Raw genomic sequence first — 23,448 nt, forward strand, 5'->3', positions numbered from 1 at the left:
AAGCGCCAGTGTTGGTCACAGGCAGAGGGAGCAAGGGGAAATCCGTGAGCAGGATCTTTCTTGTGACTGTCACAGGAAAGAATGGGTGAAGCCTAAGAAGCAGGCTAAGCAGGTTTAAGATACCCTGGTTGAATAATTTTGGCTCACTGTGGGGCTGAGGGGCTGTCTCCAGTTGTCTGGTCCTTGGCCCTAGGGTGATCAGGGCAGAGGGCTAGTGGCCCAGAGTATGAGATTTTGGTCAGGAGGTAGTTAAGAGGACAGGGTTCTGGGTTGGTTAGTTCCCATATGAAGAGTACAATTGTGAGTTCTTTATCATCTCCAGGAATTAGCTAGGCCTGGGAAGGTTCATTGTGTACAGCACAGACAAAATTCTATTTTTTTTTTAAGATTTTACTTATTATTTATTTGACAGAGAGAGATCACAAGTAGGCAGAGAGGCAGGCAGAGAGAGAGGAGGAAGCAGGCTCCCTGCTGAGCAGAGAGCCCAAGAAGACACTCATTCTGATTTAAGAAGAATTTCCTCTGCCCTACAGGGCCCTTCTAGCTGGGCTAAGAGTCCTCTTGACACAAGACAGATTAACAGGAGGAAAATGAAATTTCATTTCTTACATACAGGGACATGGAAATTCCAAAGACAGGCAAAATGCGGTACCAGCAAGTCTTCCTGAACTAAAGAAAGGGGGTGGGTTCTGGGACTTCAGAAGAAGGAATGCAATTCACAGGGAGATGAGAAAGAGTAAATGTTTGATAAACAAATGCTAGGGGGCCGCTCAGACCCCTTAGAAACAATGGGACACACAGGACTTTGATCAGACAGGCCTTGCTAAGGTTCTTCTCTGCCCACACAACCAGTTCATGTACTACTGTCGTTCTCTACGGTGACAGCTCTCTTCCTGGAGCAGGTCTCTCTATCTGAATTCTTTTGGGGGAGTTGAGGGGGAAGTGAAGAGCTTTTCCGAATTCTACGGGGTTTTGATTGCTTTTCATTCAAAATTCTTCATGCTAAAGCGGCCCATCTTGGAGTGTCCCATCTATTTAGCCCCTCCAGGTCCATCGGAGAATGAGAATTTCCAAAGAATGGGAGGGCTTGTGACATAATACTATTTGGAGGGAAGCTGGGCTTGATGGAGGCGGGGAGGGTTGGGATAGGGACACATTGATCTAGGTGTAAAGCTTCAGCCGAGTAGAGGCTCGTATGACTAGACAGGTGACATGTGAAGGTCTGGAGTGAGAGTGGGGAGAGAAGAGTGGCTGGAACTGAAGCCAAGAGAGTAGGTATGGGCCAAAGTGTAGAGGCTTCTATGCTCCGGGCAGAATTTGGGCCTTTCTTACATGTGCTGGTGGATTGTGGATGCCCTGGTAGCTTGGGATTTCTAGTTCCGGCTTTGCCTGCACAAATGCGCAATTTCAGTGGAGTCCTTAGTCCTCTCGGGTTCTTGAGTTTCGCTCTTGTAGAAGAATCATGATCCCTGCCTTCTTCACCATACCTCGAGGTTTTAGTGAGCATAGTTGAGCCTGTGGGTGCCAAGGGGCTCTGATGGGAGAGAAGTGAGGGCCGGGGAGACGAGCCACCCTGCTCATTCGCCAGACTGTGTCCAATGGGGGCTATTGCAGGAACCCCCGTGACTTTCTGACCTCGCTTGTGAGTCACAGGATGACCATGTGTGGATCTCCAGTGGAACTGGGGGGCCTTCCACAGTCCTCGGGCCTCTTCACCCAGCACCCACGAGGGGGAACTGGGCACCGTCCGGCCATCCTGACAGCTTGGGGCAGTTTTCTGGTCCTTCCTCGGTGGAGAGGTGCCTTGAACTGAATATGCTTAGCGTAACCCTTTATACATGGTTCAGATAGAAAGTAGTATACTTTTAGCTTCCCCCTGCTTGTCCTGGTTTTGTTTCTGGGGCCCCACATCCCAAGGCTGCTTTCTCTGCTGGGGAACACCTGCAATCCTTTGAAACTAGTAGTCCCTCTCTCTGGACTGTGGAAGGACCGGGACCATGATCTAAGTATTTATCTCTTGCTATAATCCTCACTGTGGAATTCTTAGAGGTAGTCTCCACCTGGGAAAGGAGACTACAATCTTGAGAATTTAAATTTTTCATTAGCAAATGTTTCTATAGTGCTTGCGATGTGCCTTTCATTCGATCTTCATGACACTTCTGTGAGCTCGGTAGTATTATCCCCAAGTTACAGATGGGAAACACAGAGAGAGAGACACAGAGAAGCTAGGTATTTGCCCGAGGTTGCACAGTGAATAAGTATCTGAACGCGGATTCGAACCCACGCTGTCTGGCTCTAGAATCTAGAGTAGCCCCCCTGCTCTGCTGACCGGTCCTCCCTTCCCCGATGATGGGCCACTCAGCCTCTCTCTTGTTTGCCACCAAGAGCTTTATGCCTCCCCTCTGTGCTAAGAGCATGCTGGTCTCGGCCCCCTGCATCCTTCAGGGACAGAAGCTGTGAAAAGGGACAGAACCGTCCCTGGGACATCACTGGCATCAGAACCATCCGAGGCAGCTGCTTGCGGAAACCACCACTGAGCTAAGGACAGGCCCTGGCTGGTGGTCCCAAGTGCACGGTGTAATGAGATCAGGGGTGTGAGCTGGCAGCCTGCTGGTGTGTCTGAGAGCCTGGAGCCTGAGAGCAGAGCCTGGGGAGGGTTCACAGGTGTGTGCAGCGAGAGCAGCAGCCCATGTTTTTCTGGTGTTTTTCCTGGTGTTCTTCTCTGAATCCGGAAGAGACCATTTCTGTCTGGGTCAGCTAATGTCCTAAAGGAAGGAGGAGGACATCTCACATAGGAAAGCCCAGACAGTGCACACGGGACTTCTTCCATGTATTATCACGTTAAGCTCCATTCCTCACCAGTGGCTCAGTCCCTGGAACCAGACCGCCTTCTCGTTCAGTACATATGTCCATGAACCTGCAGGGTTTACTCAGGGAAGCCAAAGAAGAATGAGCTATAAGTCCTACGCTTGAGAAGCTTGTAACCTACATGGGGACATAGAAGTGTCTGGAAAGGTTGAGAAGTGGGTCTAGATGATGAGCCCAGCTCAGAAGGAGAGAATCCTGGAGGCTGCTTCAATAGGGATCTGGCATGAAGGAGACGGGAAGCCCTGGGGAACCAGCTGTACAGAGCTGGGGAAGAAGGGAATGTGCTGGTGCCCTCTGCTTGCCCTTTCTACCTGCTGCCCTCCTTCCCCACCAGCCCCTGGGGGGGGGGGAGTACAGACTGCACCAACACACTTGACTTCGGGTAGGACGGTGGGCTTGCCCAGGTAGGAGACCCCGGAAAGAGAGCAGGAGACCAGAAGAGAGAGAGGTCCGGTGTTTATCCCTGCTGCTCCTGTGGCTGTGGTTTGGCTTTAAGACCCTTCCCTTGAGCCACAGTTCGGAACACGTGACCCTCTCAGCTTGGCCATTCTCTCTGGTGCTGGCAAGCACTCCCTCCCGGACCTCTCAGGCTGGAGTGGGAACAGCTCACCTCTATTGCCAGCCCTGGGTATCATGCTCTTTGCTTCATTCCCCTGAACCTTGCTCACATCGCTATAGATCATCTTTTTAAAAATTCTGCTCAAGGGGAACCTGGGTGGTCTAGTCGGTTGGGCATCTGCCTTTGGCTCAGGTCACGATCCCAGGGTCCTGGGATCAAGCCCTGCATCAAGCTCCCCGCTCAGCTGGGAGCCTGCTTCTCCCTCTTCCACTCCCCCTGCTTGTGCTCACTGTCTCTCTCTATGTGTCAAATCAGTAAATAAAATCTTAAAAAAGAAAAAAAAAAGAACTCTGCTCAAATGAAGTGTGGATGGGCTGCTGTGCCTGCCAGGAGCCCCAGTGAAAAAGACATTTCAGAGACAGGGAAATGTGCGTAGAATGAAGAGGCAGAAATTCACACATCTGTCAGCTGGAGTCTTAGGCGGGAGAAGGGAGGAAGCTGGGGTCCAGAAGGTGAAGAGCTTTCAGCACCAAGCTGGACGTTTTGCAGACCCCTGTAATGTGCTTCTGTCCCTGTCTTCCAGGACGCGCCTGCCTGTCGCCCCTCACCGCCCAGCACCCCCTCGGGCAGGTCCTCTGTTCAGAAGACGGGGATGGAGAGGCGTGGAGGCTGGGGCCTCGGCGGGTGTCTGGCCTTGCTGTCGCTGCTCCCGTCCCTGAGCCTGGCACAGTACGAGGGCTGGCCCTACCCTGAGTACTTCCAGCAGCCGGCCCCCGAGTACCACCGGCCCCAGGCGCCCTCGGACACAGTGAAGATCCAGCTGCGCCTGGCCGGCCAGAAGAGGAAGCACAGCGAGGGCCGGGTGGAGGTGTACTACAACGGTCAGTGGGGCACCGTGTGCGACGACGACTTCTCCATCCACGCGGCCCACGTCGTCTGCCGGGAGCTGGGATACGTGGAGGCCAAGGCCTGGACCGCCAGCTCCTCCTACGGCAAGGGGGAAGGTAAAGGAATTGGAGTTGAGTGCTCGTGTTGCTGGAAACCCCAGGAACAGTGCTGTGTGAGATTGTGAGCCTGGTAAAGGAAGGTGCAGTTGCTGACCAGTGTGAATTCCCCAGAATCCTGCATCTGGCCAGCCTCCTGGGTCTGGGCTAGAGGTGGGAACAGATGGGTGCCCGGTGAAGGCACGGGATCCAACTGTCCCGCTTCACCTGGGACTTTCCGTGTGTTAGGGCAGGAAGTCCTGCGTCCTGGAAATGCCTCCTGGCTCTAGCGGACCGGTTGGTGACCCTCACTAAAGGCTGAAGTTCGTCTGTACCCGTGGCCCCCTGTGCCTTACCTGGGGGCCAAGAGAGCCAGGGGACTGGGTGCCCTTCTTCCAGGCCCCCCTTCCTTGAAGGGGTGCCTTTGGCTCTTTCTCACAAAGGCTCCCCATAGGCCAATGTTCCCTGACTCTCCCGACAGCGCTGTTTGTGTAACCTTCACACTGTTAACAGCAAGACGCTCTTCTGGGCTCATCCGTGACAGGAACAGAGTTGATCTAGGTTTTTCACTTTGGTTGGGCTACTCTTTCTTCCCTTGTTAAGTTCAAGTCAATATATTTGCGGGGGGGAAGGTGTTTTGGTAAAAGCTTTGAGGGAGGGCTGGTGTTGGTGCTCTGAACCAGTTCTTATCGGGGGGGGGGGGCTAGCCCATAGTATTTTGGGTTAAGGTCTGGGCTAGAGTCTAGGACTCTAACCTTTGGAAGCCTCCCAAGTGATCGTGTATGTAGCCAGATTTGGGAGTCATTGAAATAGATTGTTATTAAAGTCCTTTCTAACTCTTGCTTTCTGTTATTCTAGAAATTATAGGAAAAAATCTATATGTAGATTTCTATATGTAGATTTTTATATGTAGAAGTCTATTTCTATATGTAGAAATCTACATCGCCTATATGTCTTACCTCCGTGCAGTTGAATGTGCTCTGTGGAGTAACCAGAACAAGAGACCACACTTTACAGTGAAATGTTCTCTGAAGCTGACTTGAGGTTCCCTAGCAGTGGTGAGATTAAAGCAGCAAAAATGAGTCAGCAAATGCTGGGCTTTTTTTTTTTTTTTTTAAAGAGAGAGGGGGACGCAGGAAGAGGGAGAAGCCCAAGCAGGTTCTACACCCAAGGTGGAGCCCAACACCAGACTCTATCCCACAACCCCGAGATCACGACCTGAACTGAAATCAAGAGTCAGACCTCAGCTGATGGAGCCACCCAGGCACCCTGCCAATGTTGGGCTTTTAAAGCCCACTTCCTGTGTTCTTTACAAAACTCTGGGCATGCCGAAGGCTTGGGTTACTTAATCCATTGAGCATCTGGCTGAACTCAGCTCAGGTCTTGATCGCAGGTCGTGAGTTCAAACCCTGCGTTGAGCTCCACGCCCAGCATGGAGCCTACTTTAAAATGAAATGAAATGAAAATGAAAAACAAAAACCTCCAGACATGTCTCCACATTTCTACATCTTCATGTATTCTGCTAGCTGAGTGACCCAAGGGTAATGTCAGGTTTGTGTTTTCAATCCTAGGCTCTCAAGCCTCGGTATCTTATAATACTTGCAAATGACTATGAGGTTTTTCCAGGGACCACTTTATTTTATTTCTACTATTTTATTTATTTTATTTCTACTCAGACTTAAAGTTTACCTGTCATTAGATTAGATGGGTGTGGTTTTTTCCCCATTCCAGTTCAACTGCCCAAGCGTGGGCGTGGGGTGGCCAGGGAAGTGGGTTAACCTGGCTCAGACTTTGCCCCCCGGGGAGGATGGTGGGAGAAGAGCTCAAGGGAGTAGAGGGAGTGTGTGAGGGAGCAACTGAAACCCTGGACCCTGCAGTCTGGGCTGGATTAAGGAGGACAGCACTACATGGGGAACTTGTGGGGAAGGCTGTTGGGGACACGGGTCAGGGTGGAAATTGCAGTACAAGAAGGAGTGTGCTAGAAACCTTTTGGGGGGTTGGGTGGAGATGCAGATACACAGCAGAAGGGTTGAAATGGACACTGGAGAGGGGTGCCATTGTTGGTAATGATAAGGTCTAAGCTACAACCGTGGGATAGTGGCTGATGGAGGGCCAGGGAAAGACGCTGCGGAGAGAAGCTAACAAGAGGCCAGAGAATCCTAGAACGGTCATCTCGGTGGATACTGAAACCTGCAGGACTTAGGAAGGAGAAATATCAAAGATGAAGGGAGAAACAGAGGTAAAAAAAAAAGTGTGAACTGTCCTGTCTCCTGAACTTTGAGGATTATGTTGTCCGTAAAAAGTGATACTTGGTTTTTGCATCAGGAGAGGTCTATTAGATACAAAGGTATTTGAATTCTTTAGCATCAGGTTAGGATTCTTAGCACTGGGTACATGTTGCGCACTTGGTAAATATTAGCTGATTAATTCATTTCGATTGAGGACAGTACTGAAAACAGTCAGCAAGCAGTTGTTGGCATAGGGAGCAGAGAATGTGACCGGTGCCCTGGGCTGTGCTCCTGGGAAAGGAGTTTAACCTGCAGGCTGGCTCCATGCATGCACTGGGACCACCGGAGCCAAGCTCTTACTATCTCTTTCTCCTCTGACATACAGGGAGTAATAAGGAAGCCCCAGGAGATCACCCAGGCCCTCCCAGGCTTTCCAGCCTGGACTGTCAAGAGTTCTTCTCCCATGAAGTGTCTCTAAGCTCAGGGAACTCATGGACCCTTCCAGAGGGTTCTAGAAGGGACAGCTGTTCTGTTTCTCACCCTGGGTCTCCCAGCAGCCAGAACTAGAGATGATTGCTCTCCTTGACTTGTCTTCAGACCTAAACTCAGATCTGATCTCTCCCCAGCCCCACCACCCCGTGCTGCCCCTCACTCCCCATTGTTCAGATCAGAGTGGCCAAGCCAACAGATGACCACAGTGGGGCCCCAGAGCTTCCAACTTGAACAACTGTTTTGACAACACAGGGAACACGTGGGCTTTCAGAGTTCCCTTTGTGATCTCTGTCTTCCAAATGGTTTGTGGATTGGTTGATACATCTCTTCTCTTGTCAGGGGAAGCATTTCTTAGAGTGAATGAATGGACAGTATAGAATGAGGTTTGGTTTCTGATTGGCTGGCTCTTTGTGTCCAAAGTTAGAGTCGCGCCTACAATCCAAGTGCCACTTTCCTAGCAGCTCTGAAATGACGTCTCCTGAGCTGTGCCTGGCCCACTGTGCATCCCAGCAGGAGAGAGCCAGAGCAAAGTCAGGACAGTGTCCGTGATAGGCAGGAAGCATACACGGAAATATATTGTCATGGAACCAAGCCAAATTAGTGTATCATGCCTCTCGGGCTATATCAAAATTTACACTTCCACCATCTACAAAAAATTACCTGGTGAGGGACATCTGAGTGACTCAGTTGGTTAAGCATCTGCCTTCAGCTCAGGTCATGATTCCAGGGTCCTGGGTTCAAGTCCCACTTCGGGCTCCCTGCTCAGGAAGGGCATTTGCTTCTCCCTCTCCCTCTTCCACTGCTTGTGTGCGACCTCACTCACTGTCTCCCTCAAATAAATAAATACAATCTTTAAAAAAAAAAAAAACACCTAGTGAGAATACATCCCGAGTGGGATCATTGGCAGTGAGTTAATGCTACTTAAGAAAGCAGCTCTCTGGGGGAAGTTCATTCCCTTAGGACCCCAGGGAGCTCCTTTCAAATGTTCCTGTCAAAGAATAAAGCAGGCCGGAGAGCGTCTGCTTTGCTGCTCCTGGTTCCTTCAGCTGCACGCTGTCCCGCTTCCCCTCCCCTCAGCCAGGGTGGTTTCTCTCATTGCAGATGGAATAAGGGCCCTGCTTCTTTTCACCATCTCTGTCCCTTCAGCAGCTTTGCCACAGAATGTTCCAAAGAGGCCTCCCTGCAAATGTGGAGGGTCTTTTCCGTTGCTAGTACTTAGTAAGACAAACATTTTGTTGTCCAAGCAGCAACTGATGAGGGAACATATGTTTCCGAGGAGCTTGATGGCTGGGAAGTGAGGCCAAATTGAGAAACCGGTTGGAAACCCTTAGCCCAGATGTTTTCAATCAGCTTGTTGTTCCCCATAATGTGTCTGAGGCACTCCGGTTGGAGCCCTAACTGGCCATCGGTGACAGCAGACGCGTCTCAGCAGGGCCCCAGAGTCAGGGACTAGCCCCACGTCCACCCTGACCTCGAAGAACCTCCGATCCTCCTCGGTTTTCTCATCTCTGCGATGGGAGTGTTGGTATCTGCTTTTCAGTATCTGTTTTCCTTGCATTTGGAAACAACGGGATTCCCTGTTTTTCTGATTAGTGGAAAGGAGGAAGGGAAAGGGGCTTGAACATGTACTAAGCACATACATTATCTCATCGAATCTCCATGGTGACCTGTTTGTTGGGGATCCTTGTTTTCACTTCAGAAATGGGAAACACGCTTGGGTAAGTAGCTGGCCAAGTTGGTGGTGCCCAGGCCCGAGGCAGAGAGTCTGAGTATCTGGGTATCTGGCTCCATCATCCTGTTGAGGCCTGCCTGGAGCTTGGAGAAAAAGGAGACATTTGAGTTTGTTTCTCATTTTGTAGGGGCACTTACAAAAATCACCCTTTGGAAACCCTTTAGCACATTAAAAAATTGTGGTGAAATATACCTAAACGTAAAATACTCTGTCTTCCCCATTTTTTCAATGCGCAATTCAGTAGTGTTCGTACATTCCTGTTGTTACACAACCAGTCTCCTCTTGTCTTGAGGAACTGGAAGCTCAGTCCCCGTTAAACAACCACTCCTCGTGCTCCCCTCTCCCGGCCCCTGACCACCTCCATTTGACTTTCCGTCTTTATGAACTCAACTATTCCAAGTACCTCATCTACGTAGAATTATACGGTTTTGTCATTTTGTGACTGGCTTATTTCACTGAGCGTGATGCCCTGAAGGTCCCCTGATGTTGCAGCCTGTGTTAGAATTTCCTTCCTTAGTGGAGATGCAACATGGGGGGCTAAGGGGGTAGGAGAGGAATCAATGAAACAAGATGGGATTGGGAGGGAGACAAACCATAAGTGACTCTGATCTTACAAAACAAACTGAGGATTGCTGGGGGGAGGGGGGTTGGGAGAAGGGGGGTGGGTTTACAGACATTGGGGAGGGTATGTGCTATGGTGAGCGCTGTGAAGTGTGTAAACCTGGTGATGCACAAACCTGTACCCCTGGGGATAAAAGTATATGTTTATAAAAAATTAAAAATTAAAAAAAAAGAATTTCCTTCCTTTTTAAGGCTGAGCACTAGACGCAGGGTGTGCGTATGCCAGAGTTTGTCCAACTTTTGTCTATTGTGAAGAATGCCGTAGCACCCGTGGGTGTGCCAATAGCTCTCAGACACCCTGCTTTCAGATCTTCTGGGTAAATACACAGAAGCAGGGATCGCTGCATGGTATGGGAATCCCATTTTTGTTTTTTAAATATTTATTTATTTATTGACATACAGCCATCACACATCACATTAGTTTCGAATCACTAATGTGATTCAAAAAATCTGTGCGTTATGCTGCGCTCAGCACGAGCAGGGCTACCATCTGTCTCCACACAACACCGTTACAAGGCCACTGACTGGGTTCCCTGTGCTGTGCCTCTCATGCCAGTGACTTCTTCACTCTATAACCGGAAGCCTGTGTCCACAGTTTTTGTTTCTTGAGGAACCGCCATACTATTTTCCGGAGTGGCTGTACAGTCTTGCATTCCTGCTGTCAGCGCACAAGGGTTCCAGTTTCTTTCAACTTTGTCAACACTTGGTATTTTCTGCCCTTTTGAAGGTAACATTCTAATGGTATGAGGCACTTGGCATGCTGAATTTTCTACAGAGTGCAAATCAGATGGACACACAGGAGGCAAGCAGAGTTGCACAAGGCCTCCCAGCCCTACCTTCACCAGACTTTTAGAACGTGAGGGGGTGACTCTGTGTCTTAGTGTAGCAGAGCCAAATCAGTGGCTGGGAAGCATCAGGCAGAGAGAAGAGCACTGAATGGCCCAACCTCTGGGCTCAGGCTGTGATCTTGAGGATGAACCGTCCCCCTGAGCCAGAGTTCTGTGTCTGGAAGGTGGGAATGACCATCCCTGAGGCACAGGGAAGGTGCCTATGAAACCTATGAAAATGCCTGAAAAACTCCAAACCCTCAGTTGCAGGGTGGTTTACATTTTCGCTGAGGGGTCAGAGTTCAGCCTCTGCTGCAGATGGAAGGTGAGTCTAGCCTGCATCATGGTCAGTCTAATGACAATTGCCATCGTCATCCTTGTCACATTATTTGAGCAACGTTGGGCCAATAACAAACTAGATACAGGCCACATATTCTCTCTAACCTCTACGTAGCCCTGCAGTTGACGTGTCTGATGAGAAAGAAGGGTTTTGACCAAGGTGCCAAGGCTAAGTGGCTCTCTCAGTATAAAACCCAGCTTGGCATCCAAAATCTCTGCCCGTTCTACTAACCACATGACATCTGGGCTCAAATCTAGTTTCTGTCCAAATCACATTCAGTCTAGCACATCCCCAAATCACATCAGCTGCCTACTCTGGAAAGGGGACCCAGATACCCTAGAATGATATCCAGTATCTCAAACATACCAACAATCAATTGATGACCACAATAACTGCCAAAATTAGAGAAAAATTCTCTCTGGATGATGTTGGTGCCCCCAAAGATGCAAACCAATTTTGATGCAGCCCTTGGTCTCTCTCTTCTCTGCTTCCTTCAGGGCCCATCTGGTTGGACAATGTCTACTGCACAGGGAGGGAGGCCACCCTCGCGGCCTGCTCCTCCAACGGCTGGGGCGTCACCGACTGCAAGCACACAGAAGATGTGGGTGTGGTGTGCAGTGACAAAAGGATTCCTGGTTTCAAATTCGACAATTCGTTGGTCAACCACATAGAGGCAAGTCTTGTGTTCTTGATGACGCCCACACGTCAGTATTTTCTTTCTTCCATGTAACTTGATTCACATCTAGTGATTCCAAGGAGAGTGCGTGACTGCTAAGGAGGGAACCCAAGCCAACATGATTTAGTGTTTGGGGCTGCTGCAGGAGAAGAGGAGACCACCAGTGGGTGGAGAAAGGGTACTCATTCCGGACACAAAGAATGGCTTGCGTGAGGCACAGAGGCCCCGAGGTATGAATGGAGGTAAATGGGTCAAACAGGCCAAGAGACAAGGGAAATGTAGGAGTGGTGTGAGAGGAAGCTACAGAGGGTACACAGGAAAGCCCCTCTGGGCTCTGTCCAGAGCTTGCCTTTTCGGCTGGGAAAATGTACTAGTTATCAAATGCCGTGTAACAAATTACCAAAAAAACAAATTTTGCAGCTTCAAACAGTAGCCTTTATGATCTCACTTAGTTTCCAAGGGAATCCGGGAGCGGCTTAGCTGGTTGACTTTGATCACATTCAGGCAGGGGGCCCTGTCCCAAGCTGACTCACGTGGCTGTTGGCCAGCATTCGTTGCTGGCCATCAGCTGGATCTTTCTGGTTCTCTGCCTCTCTATAGCCTGCCTGGGTATTCTTACGACATGACCATTGTCCTTCTCCAGAGTGAGTGATTCAAAAGAGAGAGAACGGGAGCAAAACACGGAGGCCACAGCCTTTCATAACTCAATCTTGGAAGCGATAGACCATCATTTCTGCTATATTCTGTTGGTCACACAGACCAAGTGTATAAGTGTGGGAAGAGATTCCCCAAGGGTGTGAATGCAGAAGGAGGAGACCATTGGGGGCCATCTCGGAGGCTACCTACCAAAGGACCATTGTTTCCAAATCTAGCTGGGGATCAGAATCACTTTTTTTTTTTTAAGATTTTATTTATTTATTTGACAGAGACACACAGAGGAGAAGGAACACAAGCAGGGGGAGTGGAAGAGGGAGAACCAGGCTTCCCGCTGAGCAGGGAGCCCAAAGCGGGGCTCGATCCCAGGACCCTGGGATCATGACCCGAGCCGAAGGCAGACGCTTAACGACCGAGCTACCCAGGCGCCCCCAGAATCACTTTTAAAAAGCACATACTGGGGCCTCACCCCAGAACCCCTGAAGCAGAATTCCCACTAGGGAACCAGACTAGTTTTGAAAGTTCTCTCAGATGATTCTGATGTTGCCAGCCTGCCCCAAGTCAGCATTTGGAAATGGCCACAGGGCTTGTGACTCTTCTACATTTATGGCTACGTTTCAGAGTTAGCTCGTCAATGAGTTCTCCATGCAAACAACAAAACCAACAAACATTTATGGCACTGCTCTTATGGACAAGGCACCTGAGGCTTAGGACAGCCTCCTCAAGGACACGTTGGATGTCACCCCCGAGGCGCCGTGGGATCTGCCATGAAGCCAAGCCAAAGGGCCTTCACTGTGCTTTACCGCCCAGCTGACCTTAGAACCAACTTGAAATTGCCCTATTTGGGCTTCAGAGGAAGTTCTCCCCAGTCTGTGGTCTTTGCATTTTCCTCCCATGACTCACACTGTCCCACTCTTTTCTCATATGTTCCTAGAGCACACTGAGTACACTGGGAACGGGTCCAAGCCTGCCTTAAAGCAGGGAAGAGGATTTCTAGCTTTCTCTCCACTGCCAGGATCAGACAGCTTCTAGCTGACACTCTTCACATGCTGCTGTTTAATCTGGGAGGAGTAGAAGGGATTCGCAAAGATCTGATGTGCGTTGGTGCTCCAGATATCAACGACAACTTGGCTTTACCATAAAGTCTGTGATTTGGAGGATGGGCATGTCCAGTCCAGTTTCACATGTTCTATCTCTGCTCCTTATCACCTCATATGGGATCGTTAGCACCCAATTTCCAAGGAGATTGGAAGCTTCTTGGGGGGAGGGGTCTGTCTAATTCACTATTGTATCCAGTACAAATAGCATTGGGTACCTGATAGGAACAGTGTCTCCAACCCCTAAATTTTCTTTTTTTCTTTTTTTTTTTTTAAAGATTTTATTAATTTATTTGACAGAGAGAAAGATCACAAGTAGGCGGAGAGTCAGGCAGAGAGAGAGGAGGAAGCAGGCTCCCGCTGAGCAAAGAGCCCGATGCGGGGCTCGATCCCAGGACACTGAGATCATGACCTGAACCGAAGGCAGCGGCTTAATCCACTGAGCCACCCAGGCGCCCCGCCTAAATTTTCTTCTTAGGAATGCGTATCCGAGATCTTCTTCCCCACAGGTGAACAATCTCCCTGGGTCAAATATCAAATTAAACAGTGGTAAGAAGCACATAGGAGCAAGTCACTCTTTCGTAGCATCACCCTGCTTATTCAAAAAATGAGCTTTAATGGGCCTCTCTTTAGCCTAGAACCTCGGGATAATATAGTTGCATTGTCATGTGAAGATCCAGGCTTCCAGGCATAAGAAAGTCACTGATGGTTGAATAGAAAGAAGGTGGGCCAACATGTCCGTGGGTTTGGGGGCCGGGGGAGAATGAAAGGACTCATCCGCCGTTAGAAAAAAATGATTCTGGAAAAAGGACTCTGGGCATGGCACGTCAACAGAGAAGTGTCTGTTGAATCTGGTCCTAGAAAAAGCAGACCCTAGACCGGGTAGAATAGGCAGAGAAATGGCCCCCCCAAATATAGGAAAAAGTACTTCTTTTTATTCTGGAAATGCTAAGAGTCCACCACAAAAGCTTAGTACCTGTCTTTATTATTTTTTAAAAGATTTTATTTATTTATTTGACAGAGAGAGAGAGAGAAAGAGAGACCACAAGTAGGGGGAGCAACAGGCAGAGGGAGAAGAAGAAGCAGGCTCCCCACTGAGCAGGGAGCCCGATGCAGGGCTCCATCCTAGGACCCCGGAATCGCGACCTGAGCCAAAGGGCAGATGCGTAACTGATGGAGCCCCCCAGGCACTCCAGTACCTGTCTTTTTTCTGGACATTTGTTGGGTGCATGCTGTATACACAGCATGGTCGAGGACCCCATTGGGGAAAAAAAAAAGACATGACCCTATGACCTGACATGCCTTTGGAAAGCTGGGGGATCATTCCAAGGCGAGGAGCCTAGACCCTAAATGAACTTACGGTAACCCAGAGAGTACTACCAGGGTGGGATGGGGATGACTGGTTGGAAGGGTGGCATGACTCCCACCGCCCTCCACCCTTTGCAGGCTCCTCGAAGTCCTCTCTCTTCTTCATACAGTTACTGTGAGCCACACTGGGAGCTTTCTTGCCCAGCCACAGACTCTGAGGAAACTTTCAGCTGATAAGCCGTCCTCTGGAATCTTCTTCCCTTTGGTGTCAGCTGAACGGAGGTCATGAAAGGGCCCACATCTCCAGATGTCTGAGGAGAAACTGAGAGAGTTGCCAGTCCATCTAGGACTTTGTGGCTAAAACCCCCGCTTCCTGTCAGAGCCAGCCTGATGGGTAGGGAGCCGCCCAGACCACTTACAGGGATATTTGTGGGATGTTGAGAAGTTTCTCCAAAATACCTCACGTAATAGCCTGTGTCATGGAATCTTTCCTCTTGGCTACAGAAACATTCCCTTTTAGACGTTTGTGGGTGAGAGCAAGAGATGTACGCCGGTGGACATGCAGTTCAATGGGTGACTGTGGGATAACAAACGGTGCCGGGAAAGGCTGCAGGTGAATCTGTGAACACAGCGGATGGTCTCGAACCATCGTTCCTGGGGCCCGGCTGCTGCCTCTCTAACAGCAGATGTTTATGTGGAGATTAAAATGTGCCCCAGAAACAGTTACAGGGGACACAAAACTAGAAGGGATTGCTGGAATATAACATTATTAAATGAGATTCAGAAAAACCTCAGGATGTTGGGAGAATAGGCCCAAACTATAATAAAGTGAGATGAATAGAAGGTCCTATATCAAGGTCCTATACTGGAAGAAAAAAATCAGCCATAGAGTGAAAGCCCAGGACAGTGACTGACAATGAAGAGCACTGACTGTATCTTTAAAATCCCTGCAAGGGATTGGCCGACTAAAAGCTCTGTATAAGCCAAAGCTATGATATGGTGGTAAAAACAAAACAAACAAACAAAATCCCAAAATGTGAACATGCACTGACGCACTGATGGAAAGATTCTTCCCCTAAACTGTTTGGTTTTTAGATCGAGGGCAGGATTCAGATCTGGGGCCATCTCTTAGCTAGGTCCCCCCGAGAATGGACCAGCAGGATGGAGACAGGTCTGGAAAGCATATCAAAGGAGGAGAGGAAGATTTGGTGACGAGAAGAGAGAGAGGAGGGGCGTCGTGTGGGTTCTCTAAGTTCCAGCAGTGCTATCATGGAGAAGATGGGTGATTGATTCTAACCCAGAACCAAGATGGATAAGAAGGTAATGGGACGTAGATTTCGGTTCCGCCTGGAAACTGTTAATACTTAGGGCCGCCCCACAGCGTATGCGGCTACCCTGTAAGTAGCAAGCTCCCGTCACAAGAGTCCTTCCAGCAGGAGCGGGATGACCTCCTGCCAGGAACGTGCAGCCAGATTCCTACACTGGGAAGGAAGCCGTGTGAGGTGATTGCCAAATTCTAAGATCCCTCATTACTCTGTATTTACAAAAGTACACCAAGCCCGCGCAGGAGGTGCCCATAGCTGGCAGTCTTTCTCTCTCGGCATCTTTCTCTCTCTCTCATGCACACGGAAGGGCTGCCGGCTGGTGTGTGTGCTGTGTGCTCTGGCTCTCTCCCTGCCGCTTCTCTGGTCCTGCCCAACCTTGGCCTTGAAAGCAGGAGCAGACTTTTGGCCCTTATTCTTCCACATCAAAGTGTGAGCACCAATTCCCCAGTTTGGGGTCCATAAATTCAAAAGTGGCCAAGAGTGGAGTGTGGTCAAAAAGAGATGTCAGTTAATGCTTTCTCTGTGGCTTATGCCTCCAGGTGCAAATGACTGGCCCAATGAACGAGATGAGGGCACTTCCCCCAACCCGCCCCCACCCCATCTCTTCCCACTCTGAAGGGTACAGCCAGGATTTCTAACTCTTCTCTAACGTCCATCCTCATTGACTCCTAGAGATTGGGGGCAGATCACAGACCATTAGAGGTGACCCTCACAGGCTTGTGCCTTCTCCGGAGTGCACTGGAATTCCCCCAGCAGAGAGTGGAAGAAAACTGAGCATCAGTCTAGACCAAGTTTATCCCACTTTGGAATGCCAGAGACGTGAGTCACTAAGCCCTGGGGCCCAGCTGATGAATCTCACTCAATGAGCTAACTGTGTTTCCAGTGGACTCCTCCGTCTGCTTGGGGCATCCCCGGGGGCTCTTTGACACTTCACGGATTCAGTTCCAAAGAAGGGAGGAAGCCCATCTCCTTCATAGGAATGACCCCACCAAGGGAGAGTTCACAGGTTTGGCCCCGAGCTACCTGTTGTCGGGCAGCCAGAGCCCTGGGCAGGTCCATTCTCTTTACAAAAATGAGCTGCTTGAATTCCGTCCCTTCCGGCTATGACCTGTCCCGTAATCCGGAGTGACGATGGTTTCTCCATCAAAACGACACAGCATGCACTCATCATTTACAAGGGAGTTTTAAGTGTTCTGGAGAGGAAGAAACTCAGATGATTTCTGTCAAAGTGCTTAGCAGGCTATAACGTGCTTCGTTAGGTTAGCGACCACCCCCGCCCCCCCCCCCGCCTCCTCCCCCTCCCCGGTCCACCACCTCGGGTCACAGCATCCAGAAAATTCGCCAGGGGGAGTTGCAGTTCTCTGGTCTTCAGACACAGACTGTATGCAGTCACATCTTGCTAGGGAGCCTGTCTTAGACTCCAGAGTGGAAGGCAGGATGCCTGAGTTCTGGTCTGGTGGAGCCTGAGATTTGCAGCTCTGCGTCTGGAGTGCCTGACCCTTCATGGGTCTCTGGGCTGCAAAAGCGGTGTTTTCATAAGGCAAACGAGTCAGAGGCCAGCCCTCAAAACCTTCTCAAAAAGAGGCAAGCAGGACCAAGGTCTGCCATGCAGAATACTATTGCTTCTGAGCAAACGGATCCTTTTTAAACCTAGGAAACAGAGCCCCAGCTAAACCTCCCAGGGTTTCAGAGGCTCTTAACTCGAGAGGCTTTGTTTCCTGTCTGTGGCAGTGGATAAGCTGGAAAAAGCATTAGATAAGAAGAGATTGCAAATCCAGATGCCCTCCTGAGTCAACCTCTCCACACTGGCTATTGTGCACATTGCTAACTCATGTGTCCTAGAAGGGCTCAGGGCTGAAGCCATGTGTTGTGAGATCAGGGAACATACAGATCTTTTCCTTTTCTTCACCCCCTCATGCCGCCTTCTTCTGTACCCATTTTTTAAAGGCTCTCTTGCAAAGGCAGTTAGGTTATCGGGACTGATTGGAAACCCCCGGCTGTGAGATTTAGGGGGGCCCATCCCTCAAGTGGCCCCCAAGCCTCAGTTTCTCCTTGTGACAGCAGGGAGCCCTGAGGTCTGGAGAGGCCCCTGGAGGGACAAGGAGCCAGAGCTGGGAGAATCTGGTACCCCTACCCTCCACACTCTCACATTCTTCTGGAAGGGCAACGAGACCTGAAAAAGCTCTTTCTTCTCTTAACCACGGGAACTGAGGCTGGCGTGAATTCTTAAAATTCCAGGAGCCCAGGTTTGTTATTAGTCACCCTCAGCTGCCGGAATGCTTCCAGGTCTCCCTGCAGCAGCAGCAGCCTTATCTCACCAGCATCTGGGGCCTCTAGTAAGGTCTGAGAACTTCCCAGCTGAAAGTTGCCCCCTGTCCCCGCTTCCCCCCCTTCCACCAGAAGGGGGGTGCAATGGCTTACACTGGGTGGTTTAGGAAAGAAAGGGGGTCTGTCCTCATCTTTGTCCAATTTTGAGGGCAGGAGCCCCTCCAAGCTTCAGTATAGTCCTGTTTCCCCTGATGGCTGCAGGATAGCTGGATGGCCTCCCTCTGCGGCAGGAGGAGAAGTGGGAGCAAGCGGGCAGTTTGTGTCAGACACTCCCAACGAGGGACTGACTGAAAAGCTGCGGTGGAAGCCCACGGCCTCTGAATCCCTAGTCTCGCTGCCCCATTGAGCAGGACCGTTCAGATATAGCTGGGTTGGGTTTTGTAGGGCAAAAGGATGTACCTATAAGATCCTGTCCGGTGCCAACATTCCATGATTCTATTTACTGTGTCTCTATGTGATCGTGGCTTGCCAGCCACCACAAGGAACACAAGAGAAGTAGTTCCAGGGTGACCTATTTTCCCAACTGAAAAATAGGTCAGAGCCTCTGAAAAGCAAAAGGGCATGTGTGCGGATAACAAAACAAAATACTTGAAATTGCGCCCATCCCGACAGACCTGGAACCTGATCCCTGGCGAGGGCGTTGTCCGCACAACTCTTCGAAGAGGATAAATATGATTATAATTTGTGTGAGAAGCGAAATACGCGACATTGTGGTTACCTGTTAGATGAAAGAAACAAGCCGTGTGATAACTTATCTGAGATGAAATCAACGAGTGGACAGCAGGGACTCGAGGTTCGAACGTGTGACTGGGATGGGGAGTTTGTGGCCGTTTGGAAAGGGAGACAAGAGAGGATATGGAAGGGTACATACAGAAGGGATGCAAAATGGGAGAGGTGGGCAGGAGACTCTCACCCCCCAGGCGGGGGATCCATTCTGTGGGGCGATCCCACTCCTGTGGCTCGGGTGGGGCTGCCCTGGACCGGAGCCATTCAAATTAGTCACTTCAACCATGCCAGAGGGGTCAGTGCCAAGGAATCCCGCCCCTTGCCCCGCTCCACCCCCCTGAGGCTGGTGCTAAGTTAGCCGGATGCTGGATCTGGTCCTGCATTCATTTGATATGTTTTAACCAAGCACCAGACAGATACCAGGCACTGGGAATAAAGAGATTGATGAAGTGGACAGCCTTGCCTTCCTGGAGATTACAGTCTAATCATGAAGGACAGTGACTTAGTTACCATGGTGATAATTACCCCCCCCCCACCAGAGGCAGTAGTACCCCCAGCTGGGAGTCTGGTCCAGGACCTGGCTGGGCTGTGGCCTCAGCGCCCCTGCTGGCTCAGAGAGACTGGCTGCTGGAGCAGGTGTCCCGCCAGCTTCCTGCAGACTGGAGGGCTTGCTTGTTCCCCAAAGAAGCAGTCTCTGTTACCTACCCCAGTGCTTTCTGGTTGGAAAATGAAATACAGAGCATTCGGTTTTCCAGCAACCCTATAAGGCTCTTGATTTACAGGAGGAGGGCCTGGACAGAGTGCTGGTTTTTTCCTCTGGTGGCTCAGAATGACCTCAGCTCTCCACACCACCCCCACCCGACTGGTGGCCATCCCGCAGAGCTGAGCCATCACGGCAATGCCTTCTCTCTTCCCCTTCATCATCTGACCTGGTGGAAGTCCCTGGATAGAGAATGTGTCTTCTTACTTGGCTCCTTACTCTGTGAATTTCTGATTCGATCATCAAAAGGAGATAATTACAGGGGCGCCTGGGTGGCTCAGTCCGTTAAGCATCTGCCTTCGGCTGAGGTCATGACCCCGGGGTTCTGGGATTAAGCCCCGCATCGGGCTCCCTGCCCATCGGGAAGCCTGCTTCTCGCTCTTCCTCTGCCTGCTGCTCCCCCTGCTTTGTGCTCTTTCTCTCTGTCAAATAAATAGTAAGATCTTTAAGGAAAAAAAAAAAAAGGGTATCTACAGTGTGGCCAGATGCTTCAACTACAGCATGCCTCATGCTGTTTACGGAGAATACCCACTTAGCTAAATCATCTAGATATGTACTGAGGGTCAGATCAGCTTTTAATTCAGCCCAGAAACTTCCTTAGTATCAGGTTTTGAGAGGTGAGGGAGGGTGTTAATAGCCAGGATGACAAGGGTGCGCATGGAGAGAGTGTAGACATCCTACTTGTCCATCCATAGGTCACACACGTAGTGTTTATGCTCTGAAGAGAAACAAGTGCTGCCTGGTGGTTTATTTTGCATTAAACAAAGAATAAAGGGGGTCTTTATTACACTTTTAGCTTGGGAGCTCAATGTTCGGCTAAGATGAATTCCTGTGATCGGAGTTTTAAAAACCATTATTGGTTCCTTCCAAAAATGTTTGAGGACCCACTATGTGTCGTGTCTGGGATTAGGGGCCATGGGTGAGACAGAAATGAATAAGGCACCGTCCTGCCCTCAGGAACTCACAGTTCTGAGCTGGCAAAAACACATTGGAAAGAGAAATAATCAGAGTGCAAGATGGTCAGGCTAAGTCAAAGACTAACTGAGCGACTCAGAAAGCAAATGTGCAGGGCACCTGGGTGGCTTAGTGAGTTAAGCCTTTGGCTCAGGTCATGGTCTCAGTGTCCTGGGATCGAGCCCCTCATCGGACTCTCTGCTTAGCGGGGAGCCTGCTTCCCCCTTTCTCTCTGCCTGCCTCTCTGCTTGCTTGTGATCTCTCTCTCTGTCAAATAAATAAACAAAATCTTAAAAAAAGAAAAAAAAAGCAAATGTGCGGGGAATAAAGAAATCCAATCTCTGTGGACCAGATAGTGGGGGAGGGGAGCTTCGTCGGGGAGATGGTGCTGTCTGTATCCTGTCAGGAGTGCAGCAAGAGACTGGTGTGTCGGGTTGGCCTGTGTGGCCCAGGGCCCCACACGGTGCCAGGAGCATTTAACAGACACGTTCAAATGCATGAATGAGATTGTCCCTGCAGTCAGTAGGACTCAGAGAGAAGGAAGAGGGAATTCCTATGAGTTTCAATGCTGGGCTTTAAGGAGTGATGTCTGTGGCAGTGAGAGAAGGTCGCTGGCTGGACAAAGGGAAGGGAGGGTGTGGTATGGATCAGACCTGGGAGCCTAAGGCCTGGGGAGTCATGGGAAGGTTTGGAGCAAGACATGACTACACGCAGTGGGCAAGCTGGTGTGAGAGGTGGACTGGGTCCGCAAATCCTCCACACCAGGGAGACACTCAGCCTGTGTGAAGTGAGAGTTCCAGTCATTTCATTCCCGAGGTTCCCCCGTTGCCACCTGTCTGGCAGATGGAGATGGGATTGGGTCAGCGATGGGAGACTTGAGGAGGGGAAGGTGGAAACAGCTGAATAAAGGCAGCTGAGGGCTTAGAGAGCAGGATTCAGAGAGCTGTTAGCAGTAGGGGGCTGGGGTTGGTAAGCCAGCAGAGGTTGAACCAGCCATGCACTCTCGTCGGAATGACCGCGTGCTCGAGTAGCTCACCACTGCCATCCTCCCTCCTCCACACCTCTCCCGGGATGCCTTCTCAGGTGGGCAGGCCTGGGCTGATGTTCAAGGACAGCTTCTAAAGCAGAGGGAAGGAAGATAATTGGGCTAAGATGGGGCCCTTACCAACATGCCTCCCAGGACGGGGGTGCTTCGTACTCAAATTACCATGTCCTCATAGGCTGTCTTTCTTGCTGGCCTTGCCTTTCCTCCCCTGGTATCTCTACCTGATGCAATCTTCAACGAGGCTTTCAAAATTGGTGATTTTTCCTCCTTGGCGACAGCCCCAGACTGTCACATTGTGGAATTTTTGCAAGTCATTCACAGACACTGCAAATGTGGAATGTCGTGCAGACACAAGCCTGGGAGTCCAGGCGTGGTGCTCTTGTGTCAGCCTTTCTTTCCACCAGCCCCTCTGGCTGAAGCAAGGCAGGGCCTCACCTCCCTGCACCTTGATTTGCCCTTTTGGAACTAGCTGGTCCTCACTCCCAGGGCTGGAGCCGTGCCGGGGACGAGAGGAGTTCTGAGTAGGACGAGTCTAGAAGGTTCTGTGAATTCCTTGGAGGAAGGCCTTGTTGGAGATCTGGGTGAACTCTTATATCTGGCAAGAGAGACAGCATTCAAACTTTAATTGTAATCTGAAAAATGTGCCAGATGTTCTTCGAGCTTCTGGGCTATTGGTCTTAATGTATAACCAGCACGTCTAGAGAGCCCTTTGTTAGAAAAGAAAGAAAAATGTGTCTGTGTTTCAGTGTTTCACATCTTCTCTTCTCTTTTGGAGTTGAACTTATGAGAAAAAAAAATATCTAACCCTTGTGGTTATGGAAGAGATTCCACGGCGGTGAAGTAAGGAGGGAAGTTCTGTGTGTCTGTGTGTGTTTTCCTGTACATAGCGGCCTAAGGGAGCTCATTAGCTAGCAGGGAGCTCTGAATGTGCACCAGGATGGGTTTCCCTGCTGCCCCCTGGCCCAAGTCCAAGAGCAGCTGGGAGGCAGGTCTCCCCTCACGTACTCTCTGGTCTGACTCAGGGCTTCTCCCACCAGAGCCCCAAAGGGACCATCCAGAAGGCCAAACCCCTGACCCTGCCCTGTGTGGGTCAACTCAGTACCTCGCACTGGACAGGGTGTGAGTGGGAGGGTAGAGACCAGCAGTCCAAGGCTGGAGCACAGGCTTGGAGTTTGAACTCAGTGTTCACCCTTGTTTACCTACTTACTGGCTGTGTGCATTTGGAGAAGTTGTGAAACCTCACCAAATTTTCTCATTTTCCATCTGGAACATGGGCGTACCATCGGCCTGCTCGTGGGCTGTCATGGGAATGGAGCGAGCCCAGAACCCGCCCTGGTGTTTGATAAGTGAGGGCCCTTGCGGATTTTGTTATTCAGAGAAGAGACAGGGCCCAGTGTTTGGGGCCAGAGGGAGGAAGCCTTCAAAGTCCATCAAGTGGGGAGAGAGTGTATTTTCTTGAATGAGTGAACGAATAAATGAATAAATGAATGACTGAGGTGAATTTGAGCCTGACGGAATGAGAAAGCAATGCTTCCATGAGAAGAGAGAAGACATTCCGTTTTGAAGGAACGATCCTGACCACTTTTCTAAGGCTTTGGAGAGAACAAGTCCCTCTAGACCTCTCCTGCACTGCACAGGTGCACAGACAGACTCACACTCCCACGTGCAGACACACAGACCCACACGGACACCATATCACACACACACACAGAGGCAGTGAGTCGGTGGAAGAACAAGGACAAGGACACCTTGCTCTAGCAACATTCTCTCTCTAAACCTCATTTCCCACATCCTTGAGCCCACCTGGCTCCCCCACGTCACTATCATATTTCTGCGGAAGAGATGCCACCTTGCACCGAGACAAGGGAACGTGGGTGGGTCTGCTGCGTCCCCTGTCCCACGCTGGTAGCTGGGGTACCGAGGGT

The 23,448-nt window shown here is 50.3% G+C and overlaps 1 protein-coding gene across 1 annotated transcript in view; it reads left to right on the forward strand.

The window, feature by feature from the left end:
- LOXL2 (lysyl oxidase like 2) overlaps nucleotides 1-23,448 on the forward strand; it is an 87,407-nt gene that overhangs the window by 22,819 nt on the left and 41,140 nt on the right. Inside the window, exons 2-3 of the mRNA XM_082729238.1 lie at nucleotides 4,011-4,431; nucleotides 11,148-11,323. Coding sequence (XP_082585364.1) covers nucleotides 4,080-4,431; nucleotides 11,148-11,323 — 528 coding nt within the window. The 5' untranslated portion in view covers nucleotides 4,011-4,079. The remainder of the gene's footprint in view (nucleotides 1-4,010; nucleotides 4,432-11,147; nucleotides 11,324-23,448) is intronic.

Source organism: Mustela nivalis (assembly GCF_964662115.1).
Source record: "Mustela nivalis genome assembly, chromosome: 4".
Classification (NCBI taxonomy): Eukaryota; Metazoa; Chordata; class Mammalia; order Carnivora; family Mustelidae; genus Mustela; species Mustela nivalis.